Source organism: Lynx rufus, unplaced genomic scaffold (genome assembly GCF_022079265.1).
Source record: "Lynx rufus isolate CCGP_SWC_20201006 ecotype Redwood Valley unplaced genomic scaffold, mLynRuf1.p SCAF_3, whole genome shotgun sequence".
In the NCBI taxonomy this organism is placed as follows: domain Eukaryota; kingdom Metazoa; phylum Chordata; class Mammalia; order Carnivora; family Felidae; genus Lynx; species Lynx rufus.
In genome coordinates, this window is record NW_025814845.1 from 196,741,479 (window position 1) to 196,766,853 (window position 25,375).

The 25,375-nt window shown below is 43.3% G+C and overlaps 1 protein-coding gene across 4 annotated transcripts in view; it reads right to left on the bottom strand.

Annotated features, from left to right (window-relative positions):
* Positions 1–25,375, bottom strand: part of MCPH1 (microcephalin 1) — a 271,742-nt gene that overhangs the window by 211,447 nt on the left and 34,920 nt on the right. For all 4 annotated transcript variants that reach the window (XM_047090436.1, XM_047090437.1, XM_047090439.1 and 1 more), the window contains exons 4-8: positions 22,686–22,773; positions 19,488–19,602; positions 13,703–13,846; positions 10,185–10,271; positions 6,336–7,649 (exon numbers count right to left, since the gene is read on the bottom strand). In XM_047090436.1, the coding sequence (XP_046946392.1) occupies positions 6,336–7,649; positions 10,185–10,271; positions 13,703–13,846; positions 19,488–19,602; positions 22,686–22,773 (1,748 nt within the window). The remainder of the gene's footprint in view (positions 1–6,335; positions 7,650–10,184; positions 10,272–13,702; positions 13,847–19,487; positions 19,603–22,685; positions 22,774–25,375) is intronic.

The window sequence follows — 25,375 nt, forward strand, 5'->3', positions numbered from 1 at the left end:
TATATTTTTTTCGTCCAATAAAACATCAAGTTCACTTTACAAATACAAAAACAAATCTAATCATGATCATCAAAAGATGTGGAATCTTTTCCTTTATAATCACTATGAAGATCATTAAAATTTACTAAAAATTTTTTTAATGTTTATTTATTTTTGAGAGAGACAGAGACAGAATGCGAGTGGGGGAGGGGCAGAGAGAGAGGGAGACACAGAATCCGAAGCAGGCTCCAGGCTCCCAGCTGTCAACACAGAGCCTGACGCGGGGGTCGAACTCACAACCTGCGAGATCATGACCTGAGCCGAAGTCAGACGCTCAACCGACTGAGCCACCCAGGCACCCCCATTAAAATTTATTTTAATATGTAAACTAATGTTAATACCATATAACCTTTCCCACAGGGAGTAATTTCTCCATCTTTTTAATTCCCTGATACTTGCATATAGATTATCTTGACTGTATCTTCCCTACTTGTCTTAGTTCCTTAAGGGAAAGGGATAGAACTTTACAGCAACCTTACTTCCCCTTGTATTTATCCCAGTATCTGGGACACAGTAGGTGAAGAGTAGTCATAATAAAGAATAAATGAATAGATGAACAAATCAAACAATCAACAGGTTGTAACCCCTTCCTTACGGCCAGCCTTTCTGTTAAGGCTGACTAACCCACACTGAGTGGTTGGGTTGCTTACCTCCAGTGAGTGTACTGGCAGGTCTGGGAGAGAGGGTTGAGAGAAACAGTCTTCTCAAAACATGTGTATTACTTGAATTGTCAAAAGGTGCAGTCATTACTCTTCAATTTAAAATATTTAAGGGGCACCTGGGTGGCTCAGTTGGTTAAGTGCCCAACTCTTGGTTTCGCTCAGGTCATGATCTCGCAGTTCATGGGGTTTGAGCCCTGCGTTGGGCTCCGCACTGGCAGTGTGGAGCCTGCTCAGGATTCTCCCTCTCTCTCTCTCTCTCTCTCTCTCTCTCTCTGTCCCTCCGTCACTCTCTCCCTCCCTGTCTCTCTCAAAATAAATAAAATTAAAAAAAAATATTCAAGAAATACATGTTTATGTATACCTATGTATTTGATACAATAGTAATTCATAATTTCTCTTGAATGCTCAGAATATGTGAAATATTGAATAAGAATATCTAAATGCCTATGATTTGAAGGGCTGAGTTCTTATTAGGTATATGTGAAATATTTTTAATTCAATTTAAAAAAAATAGTATATCTCCTACTGATTCAATGAAATGTAAAATATGTCAGTAAGATTATCAAACTTTCTCATTTGGTTGCAAAACATACCTGAAATAAAAAAACACTTCTCTACCTTAGGATTATGAATTATGAAGAAATACACAAAAATGCACCTTTTACAAATCACATAGCATTTCTGCCTCTAAACCCCGTATTGAACCATATTAATCATTGTCTGAGCAGACACTACTATTCATTATGCTACTTCTTCCTTCAAAGTCAGGATGAAGCCTTGTAATTCCTTCCCAACCAAGAGCCATACAGGCAATGGCCCCGAACCAACTGAAGTCAGCACAGACACCATTTGTTATTTCCATCTCTGGGATTAATGCACTAAGACAGAACAGTGCTGTATTACGAAGGCTGTTGTGCAATTTAAAATATCTACTTCAGCAGGGACTGTACGATATAACGTATGTGTGCTAATTTACCTCCATCCAAACACCCACTCCAGTGGTCAGCTAACAGGTTAACAAATACCACACTCAAGAGACAACTCCTAGAAATCCTTCTGCCCAATTATTATTAGACCTTTTGCTAACTGGCAAAATGGATCAAAGAAATGAGTTATACTTAGTGGGGTCATCAGTTTGTCAATCAGCATAAACCTTTCTCTGGTTGAATCCATAGATTCAAGAAAACTGGACTGGTTAATATATTACAGGGGGTCCCCCCACCCATGCATGAATAGGGTGTAATAATCAAGCAAAAGCCACAGCTTGTGTTCCTGGGGGTGATAATATCCAAGACTTGGTCCCCTAAATGGCCGTATGACAAACCGCAGGGTCAAAGAACATATGGTGGCCTGATGCTGACGAGGTTACAGAAACGTCACCCTAGAATTTTGTAGGCAGCTCGTATGTATTGCAGGCAAGATATGGAAGGTTCATCTGATGGACAAGACCGGTAAGTTTAGCATACAGTTTGCTTTGTGGACAGTTCTCCACCTACGTGCCAATAAATGTTCAATAAACGTCTGTGTGTCTGAGACGAGGAGTGCCAACTTTCACCAGCTTCCGACACTTGTATTACCTATGAAAGAGAATCCAATAGTTGTACGTGACCAAACTGCTGGGATATGGCACGTGTCTGTAGTGACAGGTAAGATTTTTTTCAAGCACAGCAAAGAAGAAGGTTATCCATTGAACCAGCGGACAAGGGTGAAGGTGTGGCTACGAAAAGAATTTCCTTCCGCTTTTGCCAACGGCCATGTGGCCTCACTGGAACCCCCTGAGCCACCTTTGCCATTGAGAAACAAGCAGGAGCTGACTGTGAGCTACTTCAAGATGACCAGGCAGCTACTTGGCAATTGAAACCAATTTCGGGAGGTGGTCGGAAGGTCCGTGGTTAGCGGTGGCACGGCTGCTGGAAAGCCATCTCAATAGGTGAGTCACGTCAGGCAGCTCTCTACACTTTCCGTCGGAAGTGAAAACGTTACGTGACATCTCCATCCCATGCAAATTCGACGTGGACAGGACTCCTGCACCCGAGCTGCACATATTTCCGGGTTTTTCAGACCCCGATGCAAGAACAAAGGGAATTTATTTTGACGTCCACTCGACGGCACAACTGACAAGCTTCCACCTATCTTCGTTGGAAGTGACTAATTTGCTGTGTAAGACACACTAAAAGGCACGTATCAAGTGAAAAATCTCACAGATTTCCATAAATGCCTTATATACGATGAATGTGCTTGATGAAAACCATCTGCTTATGGGCTGATATCAGTATCTGGCCGTACCTATCTGTCTGAAAAGGCGTGTTCGAAAGGAAAACATAAAATTTTATTGTACATCTGCCTCAATAAATGTTTGCAATCCATTCTGAAGATATGAATGCTCCATCTGAACCCCAATCAAGAGAAAAGTAATTCCTCTCCCAAAAAACAGAATTCTGTTCTTCTCATTAGGCCTGTATTACTGCACTCAAAATATTTGAGTTTTGTCAATAAAAATTTTGTAGAAATGTCTTTTCTTCTCTTTGTGTAAATAGCCACGTGTCTTGATTTTGCTTTCTGGTCCACAAAGCCTGAAACAGTTACTGTCTGATTCCTTACAGAAAAAATCTGTGGACCCCTGAAATGGACTAAAGAATGAAGTAAATATATTGCTCTATTGATACTGATATGGAAATATCTGACATTTTAAAAAAGCAAACCTTACGGCAACGAGATGATATAATCCTATTTTTGCAATAAAATCCCTTTGTAACATCTACCCTCACACCCTCACTGGGCGCTCGCGCGCGCGCGCGCACACGCACACACACACACACACGCACACACACACACACACACACACACAGAGTCTCGAAGGAATTATAGTGAACCGGTGACAGCAACTGCTTCTAGCAGATGCTCCACAACCAGTTGGTTCACGAAGCATCCAGGGTGACGTGCAACTGAGAAAGCCCATCTGGTGACTCCCCTGTTTAAAACCCCCAGGGGCTTCTCAATCACACTTCAAAACCAAACAAAACCACTCCAAGTCTTATCAGGTACTAGAGCCCTGGGGATCTGACTCCTGGCCATCTTTCTAGCTCATTTCCTCCCAGGCTCCCTTCAGCCCAATGAGCTGCAGCTGCACTGGCCTCGGTGCAGTTCCTGCAAGCACTTTCTACCCCAGGGCATTTGTACTTGCTGTTTCCTCAGGCTGAAACATAATTCAAGCAGTCATAGGACTACCGGCTCTGCGATGTCTGGTCTGAGGTCTCAGGTCACCTTATCTAATTGCCCGCACTGCTGTGGTGCTGTGTATCATCAGGCTCAGTGATTGACGTCATGCTTGCCTTCATCCACTGCGTCTTCCTCACTAGAACATGACCTCTATGCAGGGCACACACTGTTTGCTTCTCTGACATCTTCCAGCAAACTAGACAAGGGCCTGGGACACAACAGGTGCACAGCTAAGAGCTGTCATGGGAACTCACAGGAGGAGGTACCCGAGGGTAGGAGAGCAACATTTACTCGAAGCAACTTCTGTTACTGCGAGCATATACTTGTTTACCAAATTGTTCATAAAATTAGAGAATAAAAGTCTAAAACGAAAAAATTACTGGTTAATATGATTTCAGAGATTATTTAAAAAAAATTAAAAGTTTCTCCCTCTGTTCCTGTTCTCATCACGTTTCTTACTGACTCTTTCTGTAACTTGTGCTTGTAACCTTTAGTGCCACCTTCTACCTTCCATACCGACAAGGGCAATGAGTACAAGTGAACCGAAAGCAGAAATTGAAAAAAGACTTTTATTTCAACACAGAAGACGTGGAGGTACCGCTTCACGTACAGAGTATTTTTCCTGCTCCACAACTGAGCACACAAGCAAGGTCTAGAGTAAGCTGCAGGCTCTGTGCTTCCACCCCCCGTGGCAGGTTCCCAGACAGAGGTGGGACAGGGCTGAGCTGGTAACAGGCAATTTAAACCCATCAGTGGGTCTTGATTTTATCACAACAAAACAAAGGGATTTGGCTTAGGCTAGACAATACAGAAGTCTCTCCAGCCCTTCAATGCAATGATTTTCTGTCTTTGTGGAATGACATCAAACAAAGTGACCCTACAAGACATCCTTACATTAGAGGGCACAGAACGTCTGTTTCTCGGAGGGAAGTTCGGTCACACCAGGGCCCTGGCTGCACGCCGCTGTGTGACAGCCCACATCAGATGAGGCCGACATCTGCAGTCCCCTGGAGCGCCCAGTGCTGGCCCCTCGGGGTTTTCCACGTGCTCCAGGCCCCAGGGGACTGTGGACGCGGGGGAGAGTGCTACAACATCCCGCCTGCAGGGACAACCGCGCTCTTTCTGAACGACGTCGGGGCTGCGGGGTGCGCCTCAAGTCTGCAACCAGCCTTTCGTCCCCGAATTTATATTTTCACATCATTAAATATTATTCAAAGGCTTTAAAAATAAACAAGATAAAAACCGAAGAAAATGAGAATGTAAGCTTTAAGAACAGGATACTCTTAACTACCAAAATAATTCTATATATCTACTGTTTTATATTAAACTTAGAGTCAACATAATTTTAAAATAAGTATTTTGAAAACACATACTGAGGCTAACACAAGATATAGTTTGTCAAATGTTATATATTTTCGGAAAGCTAAGATATTAAAAATATACAAAATTAATCCTCTGTGAGGCTATTCTGGGGACTTTATACCCAAGGAAAAGATCTACAGCAGTGATTATTTCAACCCCTATAACTTCTGCATCTTGAGAAGGTTAGTTAAAATCATAGGGTAAGCAAACAAATAATCAAGGATAAAGTTAGCCTTATGGAAATTTCAGCTTCATCTTTCGGTAAACATGGTTAAAGTTTAAGATTTCATCACTTTTGATTGCTGAAATTTATCTGTGCTTGTAATCAAAGTGTAAAATAAAATGTCTTCTATTGTTGCTACTTTTGCTACAATTACACAGTTTATTACGATGGCTACAGTTAAACTACACACAGAAATAAAAGTCTATTTAAATCACAGCTTAAAGCAAAGTAAATAGAAGCCAACGAGGCCTGTTACGATAAACTTACCCTGAGCAAAAACGTTAAAAACATTTTTCTTTATAACTAACACTGCTCCAAGTTTCTTCAAAATAAATACTGCTAACATATTTCCACAGTTCCTTTCTCGTACCTTCTCTTTTCCTGGTGGAAGCAACGCTCACACTGCCTTACTATCCTTCTAGCATCAAGAGCCTCACTCCTGTGAGCAGAGAGATGTTCAAACCCTCCGTCAGAACGCCTGTCGGCACGCCAGCCATGTTCCAGGAGGAGGCTGCATGCAAACAGGGGAGCACCTGCTCTGGTTGACTTCGCACGTCAGGCTTCACTCACTTGTCACCCACACGGAAAGGCTTGGAGAAACGTATTCCTAACAGCAGATTGGACCAATGAGCCTAGAAATACCACAGGGCGGTGAGCCACCTTCTCCTAAAGAATCTATCATTGGAAAACATCAAACACCCGTTCTTTAAAAATAAAAAAAGGAAAAAAGCAAACACTTTAATTACGAAAAGGCTGTGGTGACTTCACAAGACGGACACACCGTCCCATATTCCCATAACCAAGACACCTGGAAAAGGAGATTCACGTACTTTCACTGCATCCTCTGGACACATCTTCCCTCTGTTGGGCGGAGGTGTCCGCGGTGCAGTCGCCTGCAAAACCCAGCCGGTCGTCAGGCTGCGTCCCACCGCAGGACTCCCGCTTCGTCCGAGGGCGGTCTTCTTTCTGCACGCTCCCCGCGCCCATCAGCTCTCTGGCTTCCGTGCTGCCCCCTTCCAGGGGGCGTGAGTCCCTGTCAGGTCCCTTCCCGCCGAGCCCGTCCGCAGCAGGCAGTGCGTCGTGGACCGCAGAGTCTGCGCCATCTGGGCGCGTGCCCTCCCCTCTCTGAGCACCAGCCTGCGGACGACTCCCTGCGGTTTCCTCAGCGGCCAGGCAAGCCCACGCTGCGTTTGCTTTGTCACGTGTGGGCTTCTCAAGACTGCGGCGACTTTGTGCCGTTAAATCGCTCGTGGGGGCTGGGCTGGGATTCTTCCCAATGCAGGAGAAGTCAGACGTCTGCAGTATGTTCCTTCTCTCCCCCCGAGAGAGGCCTCTGCAGATGAAGAGAGCAGGGCCCGCTGACGACTGACACGCGGGGAGAAGACCGTCCGAGCTCCTCTCCTTGAGGTTGTCAGGTGAAAAGTAATCGTCGTACGAGGACACGCCGCAGCCAGGAGCCAGGGCGGCAGCCCCGGGCCCGAAGTGCAGGCGGTCCCCCGACGCGAGGAGCCACTCCTGTGACACGCCGGGTTTCCCACGGCATCTCTTCTTTAGTCTTCCTGTTGGGGACGAATCTGAGATCTCAGACTTTCTTCTTCTCTTCGCCGAGGAGCTCTCAGATCGTGAATGTCCCCAAGGGTGGCGTTCTGTCGCAGATAACGTAGGGGGCAGACCGTGTTTCATGCCAAACACCTCCCTGGGTGCTCCCCCGGACCACGTGTCGGGGGTGACCGCTTCACCCGCAGGATCCCTCTGCCGACTTACTTCTTGTTCTGAAAGACGGCCCGAGGGATTCTGAGGAGTTAACTGGCTGAGGTGACCAGCAGGTGCCGACGAATGAACACTACCGGTCTTCAGGGAAGCTGAAGGACCAGCAGGTGCCGACGAATGAACACTACCGGTCTTTAGGGAAGCTGAAGGACCAGCAGGTGCCGATGAATGAACACTACCGGTCTTCAGGGAAGCTGAAGGACCAGCAGGTGCCGACGAATGAACACTACCGGTCTTCAGTGCAGGTGAAGAAACACACACACCACTTCTACTTTCATCAACGACTTCTCCCACTCTCCTCTCCTGACTTCCACACCCTGAGTTTCCAGAAAGATTGTCAAAAGATGAGTCCAGAGCACCAGCAAAGGATTCATCTGGAAAACATCAGTAAAGAATTAACTTTTAAGATGCTTTCAATTATTACAGAAGTAATTTTCAGTTAACCGATACTTCTTAAACATAGCTACTGGTTAAAGACAGTATCAACCACATCCACCTGAGGACCCCTTTAGGACCAGCATTTTTCACTAACGAACCCAGGCGTCAGCGTGCGCATGGACGGCACGGAGGGTGGGAGGCAGGGACAGACCTCCACCACCATCACGCTCACCTTCTGTACATTCACATGCATGTGCATGTGTTTTCAGAAAGAGCATTGGCACCTTGTTAAATTCTCAAGAAGGTCAATCTTCTAAAAGGTTAGGACTAACACCATGGTCTAGGTCAAGTTCTAGCCTTTCGTGAACACAGCCCACCGACCCCCAGTCCTCCACTCAAAGCCTCATGTTGTATTTATACCCAACAGTGAACCACCAGGTAGATGGTAGGGTGCTGTCTTCCCTTGTGTCTTGTACATTTCTTGAGAGTAGTGCTAAGTTGACCATCCCCTGTCTCCTGAAAACTGCAAGCGTGTGTGTCCCTCCAGGCCCTGCCTTCACCCCACACTTTAATCTGGGTAATTCCTATCCATACTTCAAACCCTCCCCCCACCCCTCGAACGTGCCTATCTCTGAACCCTCCCGCTGCACCAAGTCTGGTTGCACACATCCTCCTCTAGTACACAGAATGCTGCCTGAATTTCCCAAAAGCAGGTGTCCTAGTGTTCTTATTATTCCTATCTGTCCCTCTCACTAAACTGGAAGTTCCCAGCGCACAGACACTATTTTCTGGCATCTGAGGCCTCGAGCCCCACAGAGGTGATCCACTGGGAGCAGCGAAGCCCACAGGGCAGGGAGGCGCTGTACCCACACCGAGTCAAGGAGCCTGTGTGTCCCTAAGTCAGGAGCAAGAAACAGAGGACACTTTTAGTACCAGCAGCTGAAGACGCTTAGCACACTTTTCAAAAAGCTGACAAGCAGTGAGACATGTCATTGGGCATAAATTCTGAGGTCACACTGCCTAGGTTCAGGTCCTGGACTGGCCAATCACAAACTCTATGAACTTTTACGAGCTGCTTGACCTCGCTGGCCTAGTTTTCTCGTGAACAAAATGGGGGTGACAAGGGTAACCATTTAGTAGGGCTAGTGGGGGAGTTAAATGAAACACAGTATGTAAGATACCCAGAAGAGCACCTGTGACACAGGAAAAATGAAATCTGTGTTACATACTATTACTTGTGTCCAACTTACGTAAAATAAATCCATCAAGTGTGAAATAAAAAGAGATTATTTAAGATAAATGGGTAAATAATTCCAACACACACCAAACAGATTATAAAATAAGCCACACATGGGACACCTGGGTGGCTCAGTTGGTTAAGCATCCGACTCTTGATTTCGGCTCAGGTCAGGATCTCACAGTTCGTGAGTTCGAGCCCCGCTTCCACCTCCATGCTGATGGCACAGAGTCTGCTTGCGATTCTCTCTCCCCCTCTGTCTGCCCCTCCTGAGCTCTCTCTCTCAAAATAAATAAATAAACTTAAAAAAAAAATAAATAAGCCACACATGAAAGGGAGCTGTAGTTTAAACTCCTAATACCTCCACACTGTTCTGTCATCTATCCCTGCTGTGACTTTCATAGGATATTCTGTAACATTTCAAGCACTTTGAACAGCTAGCTCTTTGCGGGGGTCACTGATTCTTATTTGGGCCCTACTGTCAGCTAAAACTAGGTGGTTATATCACATTTTTTAAAATTTACTCAAAGGAAAGCTATAAGCATGAAAAATGATCATTCAAAGCATAACACAGGCTTCCACATTTAAAAGGTGTATGTATAATATATAATTCTAATTCTATTCTAATACTTGGCTAAAATGTTTTTTTATTGTTTATGTATTTTTGAGAGAGAGAGACAGAGCACAAGCAGGGGAGGGGCAGAGAGACAGGGAGACACAGAATCCGAAGCAGGTTCCAGGCTCCAAGCTGTCAGCACAGGGCCCGATGCGGGGCTCGAACTCACAAACCGTGAGATCATGACCTGAGCAGAAATCAGACACTTGACCGACTGAGCCCCCCAGGAGCCCCTCCGATACTCTGCTTCCAAACAGAAATCCATCTATCTTCTAAATTTCTCAATGATCTTTCCACACCTCACGGGCACTCAGTCATATGCTCCTTTTAGTCAAGATATACGGTGTGAAATGAGCAGCCCTGTGTTGTCAGTAACACAGTCTACAATGCATGCGAATTAGTACTTATAGCACGGATTTTTTTTTAAACAATGAGCAATAGTTTCTGTGCCAAGAGAGCAAATGCCTGGGAGAAAAACCGTTGGAATCCCAGGTGATTTAACTGATGAAATTTCTCATATGCTAATTGCATTACAATACCTATTTTTTTATTACCTAATTCCAGTGAAATTCATGAATTCTAGTTTTTAGCTGTTCTTCACATCAGAAGAAACTCCAAATACGAAAATCATAATATTCTCAAAGTTTAAATATATCACAGAAAAGAAAATAACTTTACCTGAACACAAAGTATCACGTGAAATGTTCCAAGCTTCACACGGGGACTTAAATGGGTCATCGTGAGACTTCTCAAGCAGCTGGGAAGCTGAAAACATAACCGAACCCTTCATCAGATGCACCTCTGACTCGTGGGAGCCCACGGCAAACCCACTGGTTCTGCTCTCCCACACCACACCAACATCGATTTATGCCTGTTAGTTCACACTCCCGACTTACTACAAAACGGTAAGCACAAAAAACTCTTACTCAAATCTACTGCAGATGGTGAGATTCGTAAAAACTAATCTACATAAGTCATGTTTTTTTAATTTTATTTTTTATTTTTATTTTTTTTTTATCTTTGAGACAGAGAGAGACAGAGCATGAGCAGGGGAGGGGCAGAGAGAGAGGGAGACACAGAATCCGAAGCAGGCTCCAGGCTGCGGGATGTCAGCACAGAGCCTGACGTGGGGCTCGAACTCACGGACTGTGAGATCATGACCTGAGCTGAAGTCGGATGCTAAACTGAGTCACCCAGGAGCCCCTACATAAATCATGTTATAAAAAGGATTAAATTTAAGATAATTAGAATTAGAAGAGATTTTGAAAAGTCAGTTTGCCTGGGCCTAAGCAGAAGTCCAACACAGGTAAAGAAATATTCTCAATTCATCTTGTTGTCTGATAGTCAAGGCTCCTTCTTCTAGAAGCAACAGTTAGCCCTGTAACTAGAGCAGCGGTTCTAAGCCCTGGGCATCTTGGCTCCCAGTGGGTGACGGTCACGTCTGCAGACATCACTGGATGTCACGTGGGTGTGACCTGAATACTGCTGGTGTGTAGTGAGTAGGCAGAGGCCAGGGATGCTGCGAGACACCCTGCCAGTCACAGGACAGCACCTTCCCACCACCCCTCACGTGCCCTCAACAAAGCACTGATCAGCCCAAAATGTCGATAGTGTCAAGGTTGAGAAACCTCAGAGATTTCACAGAAAAAATCCAGGACATCAATCACTTAACAAGTAAGGTCACAAATATCATCTTCAAAGGCTGTGCAGACGACAAACCAGAAACAAGAAAGATGTTTTGGTCTCATACCCAAAGATGTTTGTTAAAGAGACTCACAGCATGCTTTCTTGAGGAAACATAAGCAGACAATTTAAACCAAGATAAGAGAGGTGAGCACAGAGAGAAGTGTTTCAGATGTTGAATTCTGAGCTGTGCTGGACGCAGTCAAGTGGTAGAATTCACACCGCAAAGTAACGGCACAACGCTTGAGGCATATAAAGTATACACGTGATGAGACAGTGAGCGGAACACTGCTCGCTCCCTAGCTCCACATGCACGCCCCCCTCCTCTTAACAACAGAAACCTCATTCTATCAGTGTAGCCATGCTCTCGTAAAAGACTGTTTTCAGCCTTGCTTGTAGTCTCCTTCTCAGGCTAAATCTACTACAGTCCCCCTTGGCTGTCATCCTGGGTGACACTGGTCATCAGGCAAATCAAACTACATGGATGAACACAATACAAAGGACTGTGCTTTATTTCTTGGATTATCTGGAGTCGTTTTTTGCCTCTACAGTTCTCTAGCCATAAATGCTTACAACCAAGAAGAGCTGTAAGACTGAGTCCTATTGGATCGAACTTCTGGTATACCAGGTTGCCCACAGGAAGCTAGCTCAGCTGGGAGGCACAGACATTTTAAAGCGGAAGCCAGGCACCAAAGAAGACTAAGCAGAAAAATGAGACACAAGCCTCTTGAAAACCACGGAATAGCCACCCTATGACTTGTGCTTAGGACTCCTTTGACGTGGCGGAAACACGCACCTGTATCTAATCTGAGCCGCTGGTTTTGTTTGTTACACGCGGCCAAAGCTAACCTTAACCGATACAGGTGCCCACTGCACGTTCACATACAAATATAAATTCAAGATAGGCTGAAATAAACCATAAAGGTAACAGGAAAAGACACACAACAATTTTAAAACCTTGTGGTGGGGGAGTTCTGAGCGTCAGGGGAATCCTGGATGCCCTAAGGAAAAAACGAACAGATTTGTCTACATTAAGTGTAATGTTTCTGCTTCATAAAAGTTGCTGCATGTTAAATGAGAAAACAAAAGATTTTGAGTATTTCAATCAACAATATATTTACTGAGTGCCTACTACGAATGCACACTGGGCTCCACGCTAGCCACGAGAAAATGTTGCAACATATGACGATTATTGTGCATGATATAAAAAAGACCCTCACAAATCAGAAAAACAGGCAACTGGACAAAAACATATAATTCACAAAGATAATGCAAAAGTTGTAATTACTGATAGAATCAATAACGTAAAAATACGTTCCTCTCATAAAAAGTGACCTCAAAAGCTAATTAAACAAAGAAATGCGGTTTTTCTATCCCAAACTGAAAAAGATACGGAATCACACCATTTTCCCAAACCTGGAGAAACTGGCTCATAAACAGCGGGCGACGGTAAAATGCCATTTTGAAAGGCAAAAATTTTAAATTCCATCTTTATGAGTTAATACTATTGAAATACACAGGACTACACAGATTTACTGAGAAGCAGGTCTACTGGCATACGCATTTTAACAGTGAACAGGAAATGGAAAGCCTTATGACCACAAATAGGAAAATGGTTAAACAAAACACAAGAACCATACCATGCAATTTAAGAAGAATAAAGACTTGCAGCACTATTTCTAATAAAGAAAAATTGGGAAAACCTCCACTAACAGACGATTCAGTATCCAAACTCTAAACTACTCCGCAGCATCTTAAAAAGAGAAGAGAAAAGAAAAGAAAGGGAGAAGTAGGGTCCATACCTACTGATTTGGAAAAAACCTCCAAGCCACTTGTAAGGTTAAAAAAAAAAAAAAAAAAAAGGGGGGCTTAATAGGTATGCCAGATTCAATTTAGGTGAAGAAAGACTACAGGTCCACAGCACACAGAAAGATACAGAAGCCTGTGCACGTAGGCGTATGCCACACCAGAAACAATGCGGAAAAACACGCCAACTTAAAATGTGGGTTACCCGTGGGCGGAGGAGAATTCGATGGGAATCCAGATGGGTGTTCACTATGAGCCACATGCTGGTAAATGTTTTATGAAAATGTGCTCACACGTTATTTAACCGGAAATTTTAAAGATAGCCCAAATAAAGAAAAACATAAACTCATGCAGGAGATAATTAGTCTAAAGCAAATTCTCTCAAAAGAAGAGCCTGGTTTATTATTAAAAAAAAAAAAAAAAAAATCCCAAAGATATTAAAAATCACAAAGGGCTACAAAAAATAGATTCTCAACCTATACATCCAAAAAGTACATGCCCAATATATGCTTAAAATATATGCTTTAAAAATCTTAATGAAGCCTAAGATTTTCTGGAGGAAAATATTAACACAGTCCACCCTGAAATAGGTAAAAATCTATTAGAATCAGGAAACAAGTGAAGTATCTAGGGAAGAAGGAAAAAACCTTCCCCCCACAGTTCACTCGGCAAGTGCTCTGCTCCCTTTATAAAGTGTGCACACTTACAGGTAGGTGACAGGTTCTCCCTTTTCTCCTTCATCTGCTGTAACCTCTTCTGCATGGTGTTGTGCTGGCCGCTGCACATTTTAATTGTGGGACTGTACACCAATGAGCCATTAGATTCAAATAAGAGAACAGGGACATCATTATCTGAAAATAAACAAAAATCCAACTTTAAGCTTTAAAAAAAAAAAAAGCCTTCTTACTGCAACCATCTGATTCGTTTCAAGGGAACACCCCACGGCCCATCCCCGCGGTCCTCCTCCTCCCCTTCACCATCATCACCTACTACGGCCAATGCTCTGTCATCAGCCTACCACCTCCACGATCATCAACACTGGCACTAAAACTGCTCACATCTGCTGAGAAACGCCCACCTGCCAGGGACTGTGCACTAAGCACTATCCGTGCACCATTTCATTCAACCTCTCCCCAAACTGTGCAGCAGGTATCAGAATTTAAAGATGAAGAAACCAAGAAACAAAGTTAATTTATTTGTATGTGCCCAGGCTCACACACCTAGTGAGAAGGGAAAGCCAGAACGCAATCTGGCTCCGAACTGTTGGTGAGGAGAGTCGGGGGTACGTCACCCCAAACGTGCCGCTTTGGCAAAGGGGTTACCATGGGCAAAGTGTAGTCACATAACAGCAGGTGAAAAGAAAGGCGCTCTGACACCCCCCAGCCCAGCTTCTTCCTCAAGACAGGAGATAAAACTCCCCCTTTGAGAGGTGTACCCCCTGCACATTATCACCAGGGATGGGGAGCTGAGGCCAAGAGACTCCTGTAAAACAGACCTTGTTAAAATAACCCGTGTTCTCTTTTGGTCCTTCTTATGTCACTCTTTCACGGCTGCCCGTCTCTGTTCAACGTCAGCACGAAAGTTCTACCACTGCATTGGGCCTTCAATTCCTTTGAGAGCCCCCATGTCACAGAAAACGTACAAGCATGTACACTTTTCTCCTGTTAGTCTGTCTTCGGTAACAGATCCCCAGCTGAGAACCGAAGACGTGTGCGGGGAAAGTTCTCTCTTCCAGTAGTTTTCAGCCTGGGTTATAGAAACCACCACCACTCACCAAGCCTCCCTGACCTCCAACACACGTGTGCGCACACACACATGCACACACAAACACACGAACTCCGAGGTCAGGAGTCCTCCAGCCATGAAATGAGGGCTAAATTGTGTGTCAGTGCACAGGTGTGCCTTTTTCTGGAATCCATACCTTGCTCAAAGAGAACTTTAGGGCTCTGACCACCTCCCCTCACCCACCAAACAAAAAAACCCACCAAAAATCATTCAGTATCTTCTCCTTTGTGACTCTTAAGCCTGAACAACTCTAACTACAATTTTGACAATATGCAGACATATGTCAGTTGTATCTTTAACACCTTTTATTTGCAGTATTTTGATTTTTATTAAAGATATAAATTTGATTTTTTATCTATCAGTACTTTGCCCAACTCTTTTCAAATCCAGCATCACTGGTGTAGGAAGAAGGCCCAAATGGCAAGAGGATGAAGGAGGCAGAGAGGTCTGGTGCTGCCGTGAGGCTGGAGAGGAGACCGGATCAGAGGCCATGCTGTGCCGCAGGACATGTTAAACACAGGGTTTCATCCGAAAGACGCTTCCTGACCATGACACTGTTGACGCTGAAGCCCTAGGTGGGGTGTCCCCCTGACTTCTGGTTTACACCCTTCTGACCCTAGTCAGCTGACAGATGGTAAGGACACAGTGCCTCACGGGGCCCAGTCAAGGAGCCGCATGAAGGGCTCATATGGGGTTGATGCAGGCTTAGAGGGAATCAAGCAATCACTCAGAAGCAGGAGTCAGGATCCTTGCAAAGAAGGGGCATCAGGCAGAAAGTGATGTCAAGAACTACCGCGTGTTTCTGGCTGGAGCAGCACAGCAGACCAGACGGTCAGAGTGAGGCTGTAAAGGAGGGACCAGTACAGCACAAGAGAAAGACTTGACTCTCGGACAGGGGATGACTCAGCATGAGAATGAACGATACAGGCACGGTGTGTGGACAATTATCTGGCAGCACCATGCAGGCCAAATGTTCGTCAATTCTGCTGTGTTACTATGACAGATTCAAAGCAACGCTTGATAATTCTACATAAAAAATTTCAGAACACAGAGAATTGGTGACATGGCAACATACACTAAAACAAAAAACTAGAGAAATGAATGTTTCCTTTTTCTATGCTATACACTATATAGTTACCGAAATTGCTTACATGCATCAATGGCATGTTGGGACTGGCCAGAAACCCTGAATTTAGGTGGTGAAAAAGGCAAAAAAGAGAAATACGAAAAACAAATAGTACTTTAGAGTTTCATGAGGTCCTAAAGTATTTCCCTAAATCATTAAAAGAACACATGTAGGGGTGCCTGGGTAGCCCAGTTAGTTAAGTGTCCAACTCTTCTTGATTTCAGCTCAGGTCAGGATCTCATGGTTCCTGAGTTCGAGCCCTATGTTGAGCGTTGAAAGCCTGGAGCCTGCTTGGGTGTCTCTCTCTCTCTCTCTCTCTCTCTCTCTCTCTCTCTCTCAAAATAAATAAATGAACTTAAAAAAAAAAAAACAACAAAAAAAAAACTTCAATTTTAAAAATGGGCAGAGGATCTAAACAAGACATTTTTCCAAAGAAGATATATAAATGGCCAACAGGACATAAAAGAGACTCAACATCATTCAACACCAAGGAAATGCAAATCAAAATCACAGTGAGATTCCAACCACATATTAGAACAGCTATCATTAAACAGATAAGAAATAACAAGTGTTGGCGAGGACGTGCAGAAAAGGAACTCTTGTATACTCGTGACAGAAATGTAAATTGGTGCAGCCGTTGTGGAAAACTCTATGGAGGTTTCTCAAAAAACTAAAAACAGAACTCCGTATGATCCAGCATTCCACTTTTGGAAATCTACCTGAAGGAAACAAAAACACTAATGTGAAAATATATCTGCACACCCATCTCACTGCAGCATTAATTACAAAGGCCAAACAAGGAAACAACCTAAATGTCCATCTATGGATTAAGGGAAAGGTGGGTATGTGTATACACACACACACACACACACACACACACACACACACACACACACACACGACTATTATTTGACCATAAAAAAAGAACAAAACCTTGCCATTGATGATAACATGGATAGGCCCTGAGGGCATTATGCTACGTGAAATAAGTCATTTAATGAAAAAGATAATACTATATGTTATCTCTTATATGTGTAATCTATAAACAAAATCAGAAAACAAAAACAGAAAACCAACCTCATGGATACAGAAAACAGACTGGTGGCTGTCTGAGGCCCGGAGTCGGGGAGTGAGGAAAATGGGCGAAAGGGGTCGAAAAGCACAAATTCCCAGTTGTAAAACGAGCAAGGCATGGGGGTGTGATGCACGTCAGGGGGACTACAGTTAATACTGTACTGAAAGTAGCTGGGAAACTGGGTCTTGAAAGTTCTATCCTGAGGAAAAAAATGTTTTATAACTATGTATGGTGATAGATGTTAAGTGGACTTGTGATCATTTTACAATATACGCATGGGATCACTATACTGTACATCACAAACCAGTATGTTATACCAATCAGACTTCAAAAAAACCCCAGAAATGATTCTATGACTAAATACATTAAGGACAAAAATGTCTCTATTTTTTGATTCCACAGAAGCAGCCTGTTGCTACCAGAAATGAAAAATGTAGGTAACTGATCTTCTACAGTGAATACAGAGTATTAAAACCCTTGTGCAAGGTGCAACCATAAACAAAAGTGATTGTGCCACTGTTCCAGTGCTGTAATGTTTTACAAGTAATTCAAGACAGGAATAGAGTATCTTGAAGGCAAGTAATGCCTACACAGAGAAAAAAGAAATACAAAAGCTATATAAACTACAAATGATGTCTACATAAAAGCATCAGGGAACCACTGAAGAGAGCAGGACCAGATGAGTCAAGATTCTGGAGAGGGGGAATGCTCAGAGGCCAGCTACTAAGCAGAGGATGCCTTCACCCCCAGGAGGATTTATCATTAAAGGGCCTGGGGCAAGAGGCTGAAGGTCTGGTCTTTGAGCACGAAGAGAGCAGCTGCTGAGAAATAAAAGTACAAGCAAAGAGAAGACAGAGCCAACAGTTTGTCAGTATCAACAAACTCAAGAGAAAACCAAAAGCTTCCCCACTGAACAGGGCAGAGTAGAAATCCAGTCCTTGCATGCATGTGATTTCACTCTCAAGAAAGTTGACAAACTCTGAAGCTACAAGAGGCAGGATCCCAAAAGCGAAGCAGTGTGTGATGTGAAGTTCTCTGTGGTTTATTTTCTCTGGAAGCTGAGAGCCAGCCAGGGGAAGGGGTCCTAGTTATGACTGCAGGCTCTCAGTGGAAAGGTCTAGATGGCCACAGCCTGGTATCACTGTCATATCAGAAGTCTACCAAGCCTTACCAAAATCCAAGAAGTTCCTATTCAAATCAGTCCAGATAAAGCCTACTCCGTGCGCTTAGCAGAGGAAACTGGAAACTCGGTATCTAAGAAAGTAATATTGCCTAGAGTTTCAAACATACTTTATAACTAATGACTTGCCTTCAATTACAAAAGCCATCATTCCTACTGAGACAGGGCTAGATGACAAAAGGCAGGAGGAAAAAAACATACAAAACAACAGAGCAGAGGCATTCAAGATCTTGCAGATAAGAAGAAAAAATGTGAGTGATTTAATCAGAATAGCAGAATCTATTACAAAAAGGGAAACCCTAGAACTGCAAAATAAAATAACCAAAATTATGAACTCAAAAGATGAGTTTTATAGCAGATTACACGAAGCAGAACGTATTAGTGAACTGTAAAGAAAAGGTCAATAGACAATATAGAAACTGATACACAGAGGGGGAAAAAACAATTCAAGCACCTCTGTGAACTCCAAGTAGGATATTTAAAAAGAAAACTGGCCCATGAACATAAAATTCAAACTGTTGAAGGCAAAAAAGCAAACAAAATGCAGAGTTAAAAGGAAATAACTTTAAAAAAACAAAAATATAACTGTGGGCTAATTTGCAAATAGGTATCATGAAAACTCAAAGACAACAGAAATATGTTTCTTCTTTTTTTTCCAGCTTTACTGAGGAATAATTGACAAATAAAAATTATATATATTTAAGGTAAAAAAAAAAAAAAAAAGAATTGAGGCACCTGGGTGGCTCAGTAGGTTAAGCATGTGACTTCAGCTCAGGTCATGATCTCACGGTCCATGGGTTCGAGCCCCGCATCAGGCTCTGGGCTGACAGCTCAGAGCCTAGAGCCTGCTTTAGATTCTGTGCCTCTCTCTCTGCTCTCCCCTCACTCTCACTCTGTCTCTCTCTCAAAAAATAAACATTAAAAAAAAAAATCAAAAGAAAAAAAAGAATGTATCATCTAACATTTGCCTATTTTGAGTAACAAAACAAAAACACCAAGTATGAGGTAAAACTACAAAGTTAGATATAAAATAACAAAGAAATAAACAGGAACTTATTAGAATAGGGCTTCTTATCAAAATCTATTCTTCCATAATGATTCCTGAAAATAAAAAGTTCTATCAATTTGGTGAACAACCCCAAGACTGCGTGGCTGATTAGCTCAAATCCACGGCCCCACAAGCAGCCGCGGTCAAGCTTCCGCAGGCTGGACCTACGGAGTCCCCCCTTACCAGTGTCTACCCTGGATGCCACTGGTCATCAGACAAATGAAACCAGACGTCCACCAGAACAAGTGCCCAGGACCACGCTGTCTGTCTGGACTCACCCAGAGTTGTTTTTTGCCTCTGGAGCTCTGTAGCCATTTTCTGAAATTTCTTCTGAAGTCTTTTATCATGTTCTGGCGTTTTAGGAATAAAATCTTTGGGCTGCATACACTTACGCTGTGCAAAAAGGACATAAAAATGAATACTTTATTGCAACCCTTTCATGTGCATTTGGTATCTTTTATAACACTGCAAATAAAACCATCTTAAAGAGGTACTTCTTGCACTGCATGTGTAATAGCAACAGTCATTTCTTTCTGTGCATCTGTAAAAATATCAGAATTTTAAGAATAAATACTGTGCTCTAAGTAGCTCTGTTTTCTCAGGCATTTTCTCCTGACATGCTCCCAGCATTCTTACTTTCCATGAAAGTTCTTAAAGGAAATTAGTCTTTTCTTTATTTTGGTTACTCTGTTATCTCTCCCCCTCCCCCCACCAAAATTATGACATAGTAACAAAATACAAAAGCAATTTTTTAACTACCAGAAAAAAGAACCATTATTTAATCTTGCCCTATTGTCTTTAAATCACAGTAATTCTATTCAGCCAGTGAAACCCAAAAGCTCTAAACACACACAGAAGGTGTGACGCACAGGATGAAGCCCAAGGCTTGAAACCAAAAAGTCTTGGGTGAATTTTCTCACACCTACACTCGTGTTCTTGACCGAGCATCCTGCTCTCATTCATTATTTAACAAAAATGTTGTGTCAGGCACTGGTCTGGAAACAGAAAAAGATTCTTGCTATCAGGAGCTTATGCTTTATTAATGAATGACAGAAAATAAACCACAATTAATAAGTAAAATAAATTATATGTGTGAAAATAAACATAATTAGTAAGTAAAATAAATTGTATGTGTGTCGGGAGGGTTAATTCCAGCAGACCTGGAACTGGCCTCAACTGTTTTCCCCGAAGTACACGCACAGCATGCAATGTACTGATGAACAATGTTGCTTTGTAACCGAGAGTCCAAAGCATCTGGGGGCATTTGTATTCTCAAGGCCTGTCCACTGCTTATCACCAGCGGGAGGGCTCCGCTGTTGGGGGAGGTAATACACTCACAACAAGGGTACATGACCATGAACCGTAAGAGGCTCCCCCCACCCGCCTCCCTGTCACCGAGTGCTCCACAGACTCCCCAGCACGGTCACGTAGAGTCCTGCGGATCTTCACGGGCAACTGAACCCTACAAAACGGCCACCATGACTACAGTGCATCAGCAAGGGGAAAGCACTACAGACCAAAGGAGCACAGTAGGCGAGTGGGGCGCCAGGCAGTCGGCAGAGGCGAGAACTGCCACAGCACACAGGACAGTCGGAGGGGGTCTCACGGAGAAAGGAACCCGGGTACAAAGCCCCACCGAAGTCAGAAAAATGGTCACATCATGGAGTTTGGGGGGAGCAGCTTCCAGACAGAGGGAACAGAAAACGTACCGGCTCTAAATCACAAACATGCTTGGGATATGTGTGCAACAGCAGGGAAGAGGGTCAGGTTGGCAGCAGAAAGAGTGAGGGAGGGGCAAGCCGAGACCCTCCTCCAAAGCCCAAGAGACTACGGTCTGCAGTCACGTTCACTCTGCAATTGCACTTAGAAGAGGGAAAGGGAATGTTTTCAGGCACAAGCAAACAAAGCGTATAAGCTGTCGTGACTTAGGACTCATATTAGGAAAAATGACAAAGATTAGTAATATCCAGGTGTGGTCACTGTGTAAACAGGGGCGACTGTTCGTATCAGAGAGCATGCACATTTCAACCCAGTAATTTCATCTCTAGATTCTACACCTGGAGCAATTAACTCAAACATGTCACATACACAATGTGCTGACTGAAAACCCACAATGATTTAAGGGTGCATGAATCCAAGAAAGGCACATTTATGCCATAGAGTACAATAGGGACAAGTGAAGACGGCCTACATATGCTGTCATGAAATAGTCAAAAACACACTGTTAAGTGAAGAAGAAAGCAGCAATCTCCCAAACAATATGTGTAACATTGGAGAACCTCAATCGTACAAAACACGCACGAGCATGCACGCATGTGTGCGTGTGCGTACTGGCTTCATCTGTGTACATTCAGTGTTTTACAATGAAAATACACTCGTATGATTAATGTGTTTTAAAAACATATACTTTATTTTTAAAACGCAAACACAGAGGGGCATCTGGGTGGCTAAGTAGGTTAAGTGTCCGACTTCAGCTCAGGTCATTGATCTCAGGGTTTGTGAGTTTGAGCCCTGTGTCAGGCTCTGTGCTAACAGCTTGGAGCCTGGAGCCTGCTTTGGACTCTGTCTCTCTCTCTCTCTCTTTCTCTCTGCCCATTTCCCCCCCTCAAAAATAAATAAAAACATTTAAAAAAATTAAACCAAAAAACCACAGCAGACACAGCTATTGCTAAGTGTATCACAGAGAGTCAAGAGCCTTGCACACTCTATTTCACCTATACCTGAATGAGATCTGAGCAGACAGAGACTGAAGTTAAGTGCACCCCGTCAGGGCACTACAAATCCTGGCTGGCCTGACATAAATGGAATGGATAGAGGATTTAGTATTTACAGAAAATCTGAGGCACCCATGGGAACGTCTTCTCTAATCTACAGGAAATGTATGGTTCTAGTCTGTCTAATTCACTTTGGAGAAAGTCTGCAAATCTCTTCTCCAACGGGCATTCTCATGCGCAAAGGGACTCTTAAGTTTCATAGTAAACCAGCTTACCCTCAAATAAAGAAATCACAAAGTTTTCAAATAATAAGAGTGAAAATGCTGTAGTTCAAACATGGATTAGACCTCAAAGTGTCTTTATGTCTGCACAGATTTTCAATAAACAACTTATTTACTAAATAACTTGGATATTTCTGCTTCAGACTTTTGAGATTTTCCAGCTAAACAGCAGAACAAAGGTATTTTGCTGCCGACATAACAAACCGAATTCTGAAGTAGTTCCCAGAGCACCTGGATATTTGCTGGTCTCTTGCAACTTTTAGCTTTCTGTTGGGCAAACACATCTCCTTCCACTTCTCACAAATTTAAAGGATAAATGATTTCTGTAACTTTCTTAAAAAGGCTACATGAAAAGAACAATACCAGCAGCAGCAATACTTAAGACAACTCTTGAATACATTCTAAAGAGTTTCATTTTCTAGGAATAGAAGAACGAATAAATTCATAGTTGCCACTGTCCATATTGAAATCACATACTTACTTTTTTTTTAATTAGGCTTGGTAAGTGTTCCCTGGTGTTAGCTGCAGGGAAGAGTGATTCATCAATATGTACTCCAGCTGTCCTGCATCTGTATAATTAAATTGATACAGCATAATGAGCATTTGTTTCTGTTAAATTCACATAGCATTAAATCTGCACATATGTCAGTTACCAATTTAAGAAATGCACAGGCCATTTTAATAGACGTGGCTTTTAAAGTAAGTACATCTAGGGGCGCCTGGGTGGCTCAGTTAGTTAGGCGTCTGACTTCAGCTCTGGTCGTGATCTCACAGCTTGTGAGTTCAAGCCCTGCGTTGGGCTTGTGCTGACAGCTCGGAGCCTGGAGCCTGCTTCAGATTCTGTGTCTCCCTCTCTCTCTGCCCCGTCCCCACTCATGATTGATATCTCTCTCTCTCTCAAAAATAAACATTAAAAAATAAATTAAGTACATTTATAAACAAATACAAAGGGCAATATAAATTCAACTTGTCAAAGTATTCTCTACACAGTGTTTAGAGTGTAAGAGTAGAAGCAGGCAGCAGGTAAAGGAAGCACAATTTTTCCGCGATAACTTTAGTAACATCCTTCAAAATGATCAGTGCATGGCACACACACAATTTAAGCACATGTTACTAAAGGAATAATATGAAAGTAAACAGGACAAAAAATGAGTAATGTAGAGATAGAAGGTTCCTAAAGAAACGAGGCTGGCAAGTTTATCTTGGCCCCAAAACTGGGTTCTCTGTCTTGTGTGTTTCACCCGGAGAGCAGGGTGGGCCGATGACAGCTACTCCGGGCTGTGCCCCACCCCCCAGACCTGTCTGCCCCACAACCTGCGATTCCATTCTCACTCTGCAGCCCTTCACCTCCCTCCCTGTCTTGGGAATCCTCAGACCATTACCTACTTGTAAGCATTCAGGTGCTCAAATCTAAACAATTACAATAATTTTCTAAATGATATCCTTACATATACTTTCTACTCTTCCCATTCATTTATATTATTAATACTGAAAGATGAAGCATATAACATTTTGCTCATCTCCCCACAACCCAATCAAAAGCCTTTGATCACTCCTATGTTAACAGAATAATTTCACCTATTGTTTCAGTCTTTTTAAAAGTACGGCCCCTAAACCCAACTCTGACCATATTTCATTACATTGTCACTGTTCAACATCTGTATGCAAATGACAGATGAAAATATAATTAAAATACAATGCAAAAAAAAAAAAGAATAGGGCAAATATATCCATATTCATATAGAAAGCTCTCTAAAATAGATTAAGAACAAAAACACAACTTCAGCAGGGACATATGGGACTGTATACTGTATATAATATGGTAAAGTATTTCTCATCGTAAGCAGTCTGGAAGATTACGCACCACACTGACAAGAGTATTTATCACTAGACTTAAGGAATCTCAAAGGGTGGTCAGAAGACCTCTAGGGTCCCAAAGACACTTCTGAGGGCATGTGAGGTCAAAACTACTTTTAGCACAAGACCTCATTTGCCTTTTTCACTTCTCACTCTCTCACTAGCACACGACGGGGTTAAAGCCAAGTGACACCTGTGATCCCGATACAGTAAACGCAGAGGCAGATTTGGAATGCAACTGTCTTTTTATTAAGCCAGGCACGAAAGAAGTTTGCAAAAAGTGCACAACACAGAATGCGGCACAAAAACAGTACTCTGAGCACAACAACAGGTAGAGCAGAAGCCAGAGGGAGCACCCGTGATGCTGTGATACACAGCAGTCAGAAGCTTCAGGTGGGAGGCGACCCCCAGACGGGTGGGTAATTCTGATGAGGAAGTGCATTGGGGAGGACGCAGATCTTCCGTCGGGAAGGACAGCACAGGCAGAAGAAGTGTGACAAAGTGAACAGCAGTGTGACAATTCTGGGAAAACACACACCACTGGTGTGACTGCAGAGACGATGCCAGTGACAAGGAGTTCACACAGGTCACCCCAATGGCCTCATTTGCTAAGCTCCTGAGCTTGGACGGCCCTCGTCCTGTGGGCCCCAGAGTGCTAGAGAGGTGGGGGACTCTGACAGGCCACTCTGCAGGGTGAGCTCCAGGACGGGGACTTTGAGGGCAAGGAGACCAGTCAGGGACTATGGGGGTAGGAGACGCTACTGGTTTCACCAAAGATGCGGGACCGGGTGCAGATCTGAATGGGCAATATTTAGGAATAAAAATGGGATGTTCTTGAGCTCTTGTTAAAACTGATGGACTGAGCACATACATTTTTCTCTCCTGCTCCCAAAACCTCCATCAAATAAGGGTAAAGGAAAACAAAACGACACAGACCAACAGAAACAAAGAGTAGATGAGACACATCTGGGCAACTGAAAAGCCAATACAGAGAACGAAAGCCGAGTATAGAAGCTGAACAAGGAAGTTTGTGAAACCACAAGGGACTGGACTCCTCTCCTCACACCTCAAGGACTCGGAGGCGGGAGTAGGTCTGACATGCCCACAGTCAGGGCCACCAAAGCAGGTGACAGGTTCAGTTTTCAGATGACCTGGACCAGAGACGCACTGGACTCAAGGACACCAGGCAGAGCTCAGGTTAAGGACCAAGTTTCACACAAAAGGAAATGTGTTTGTGTACATTTTCAGATTCAGCTAAAAACACCTTTCACAGCTGTAATTATATAAAGTAAAACGGTTAATTCACCAACTGCT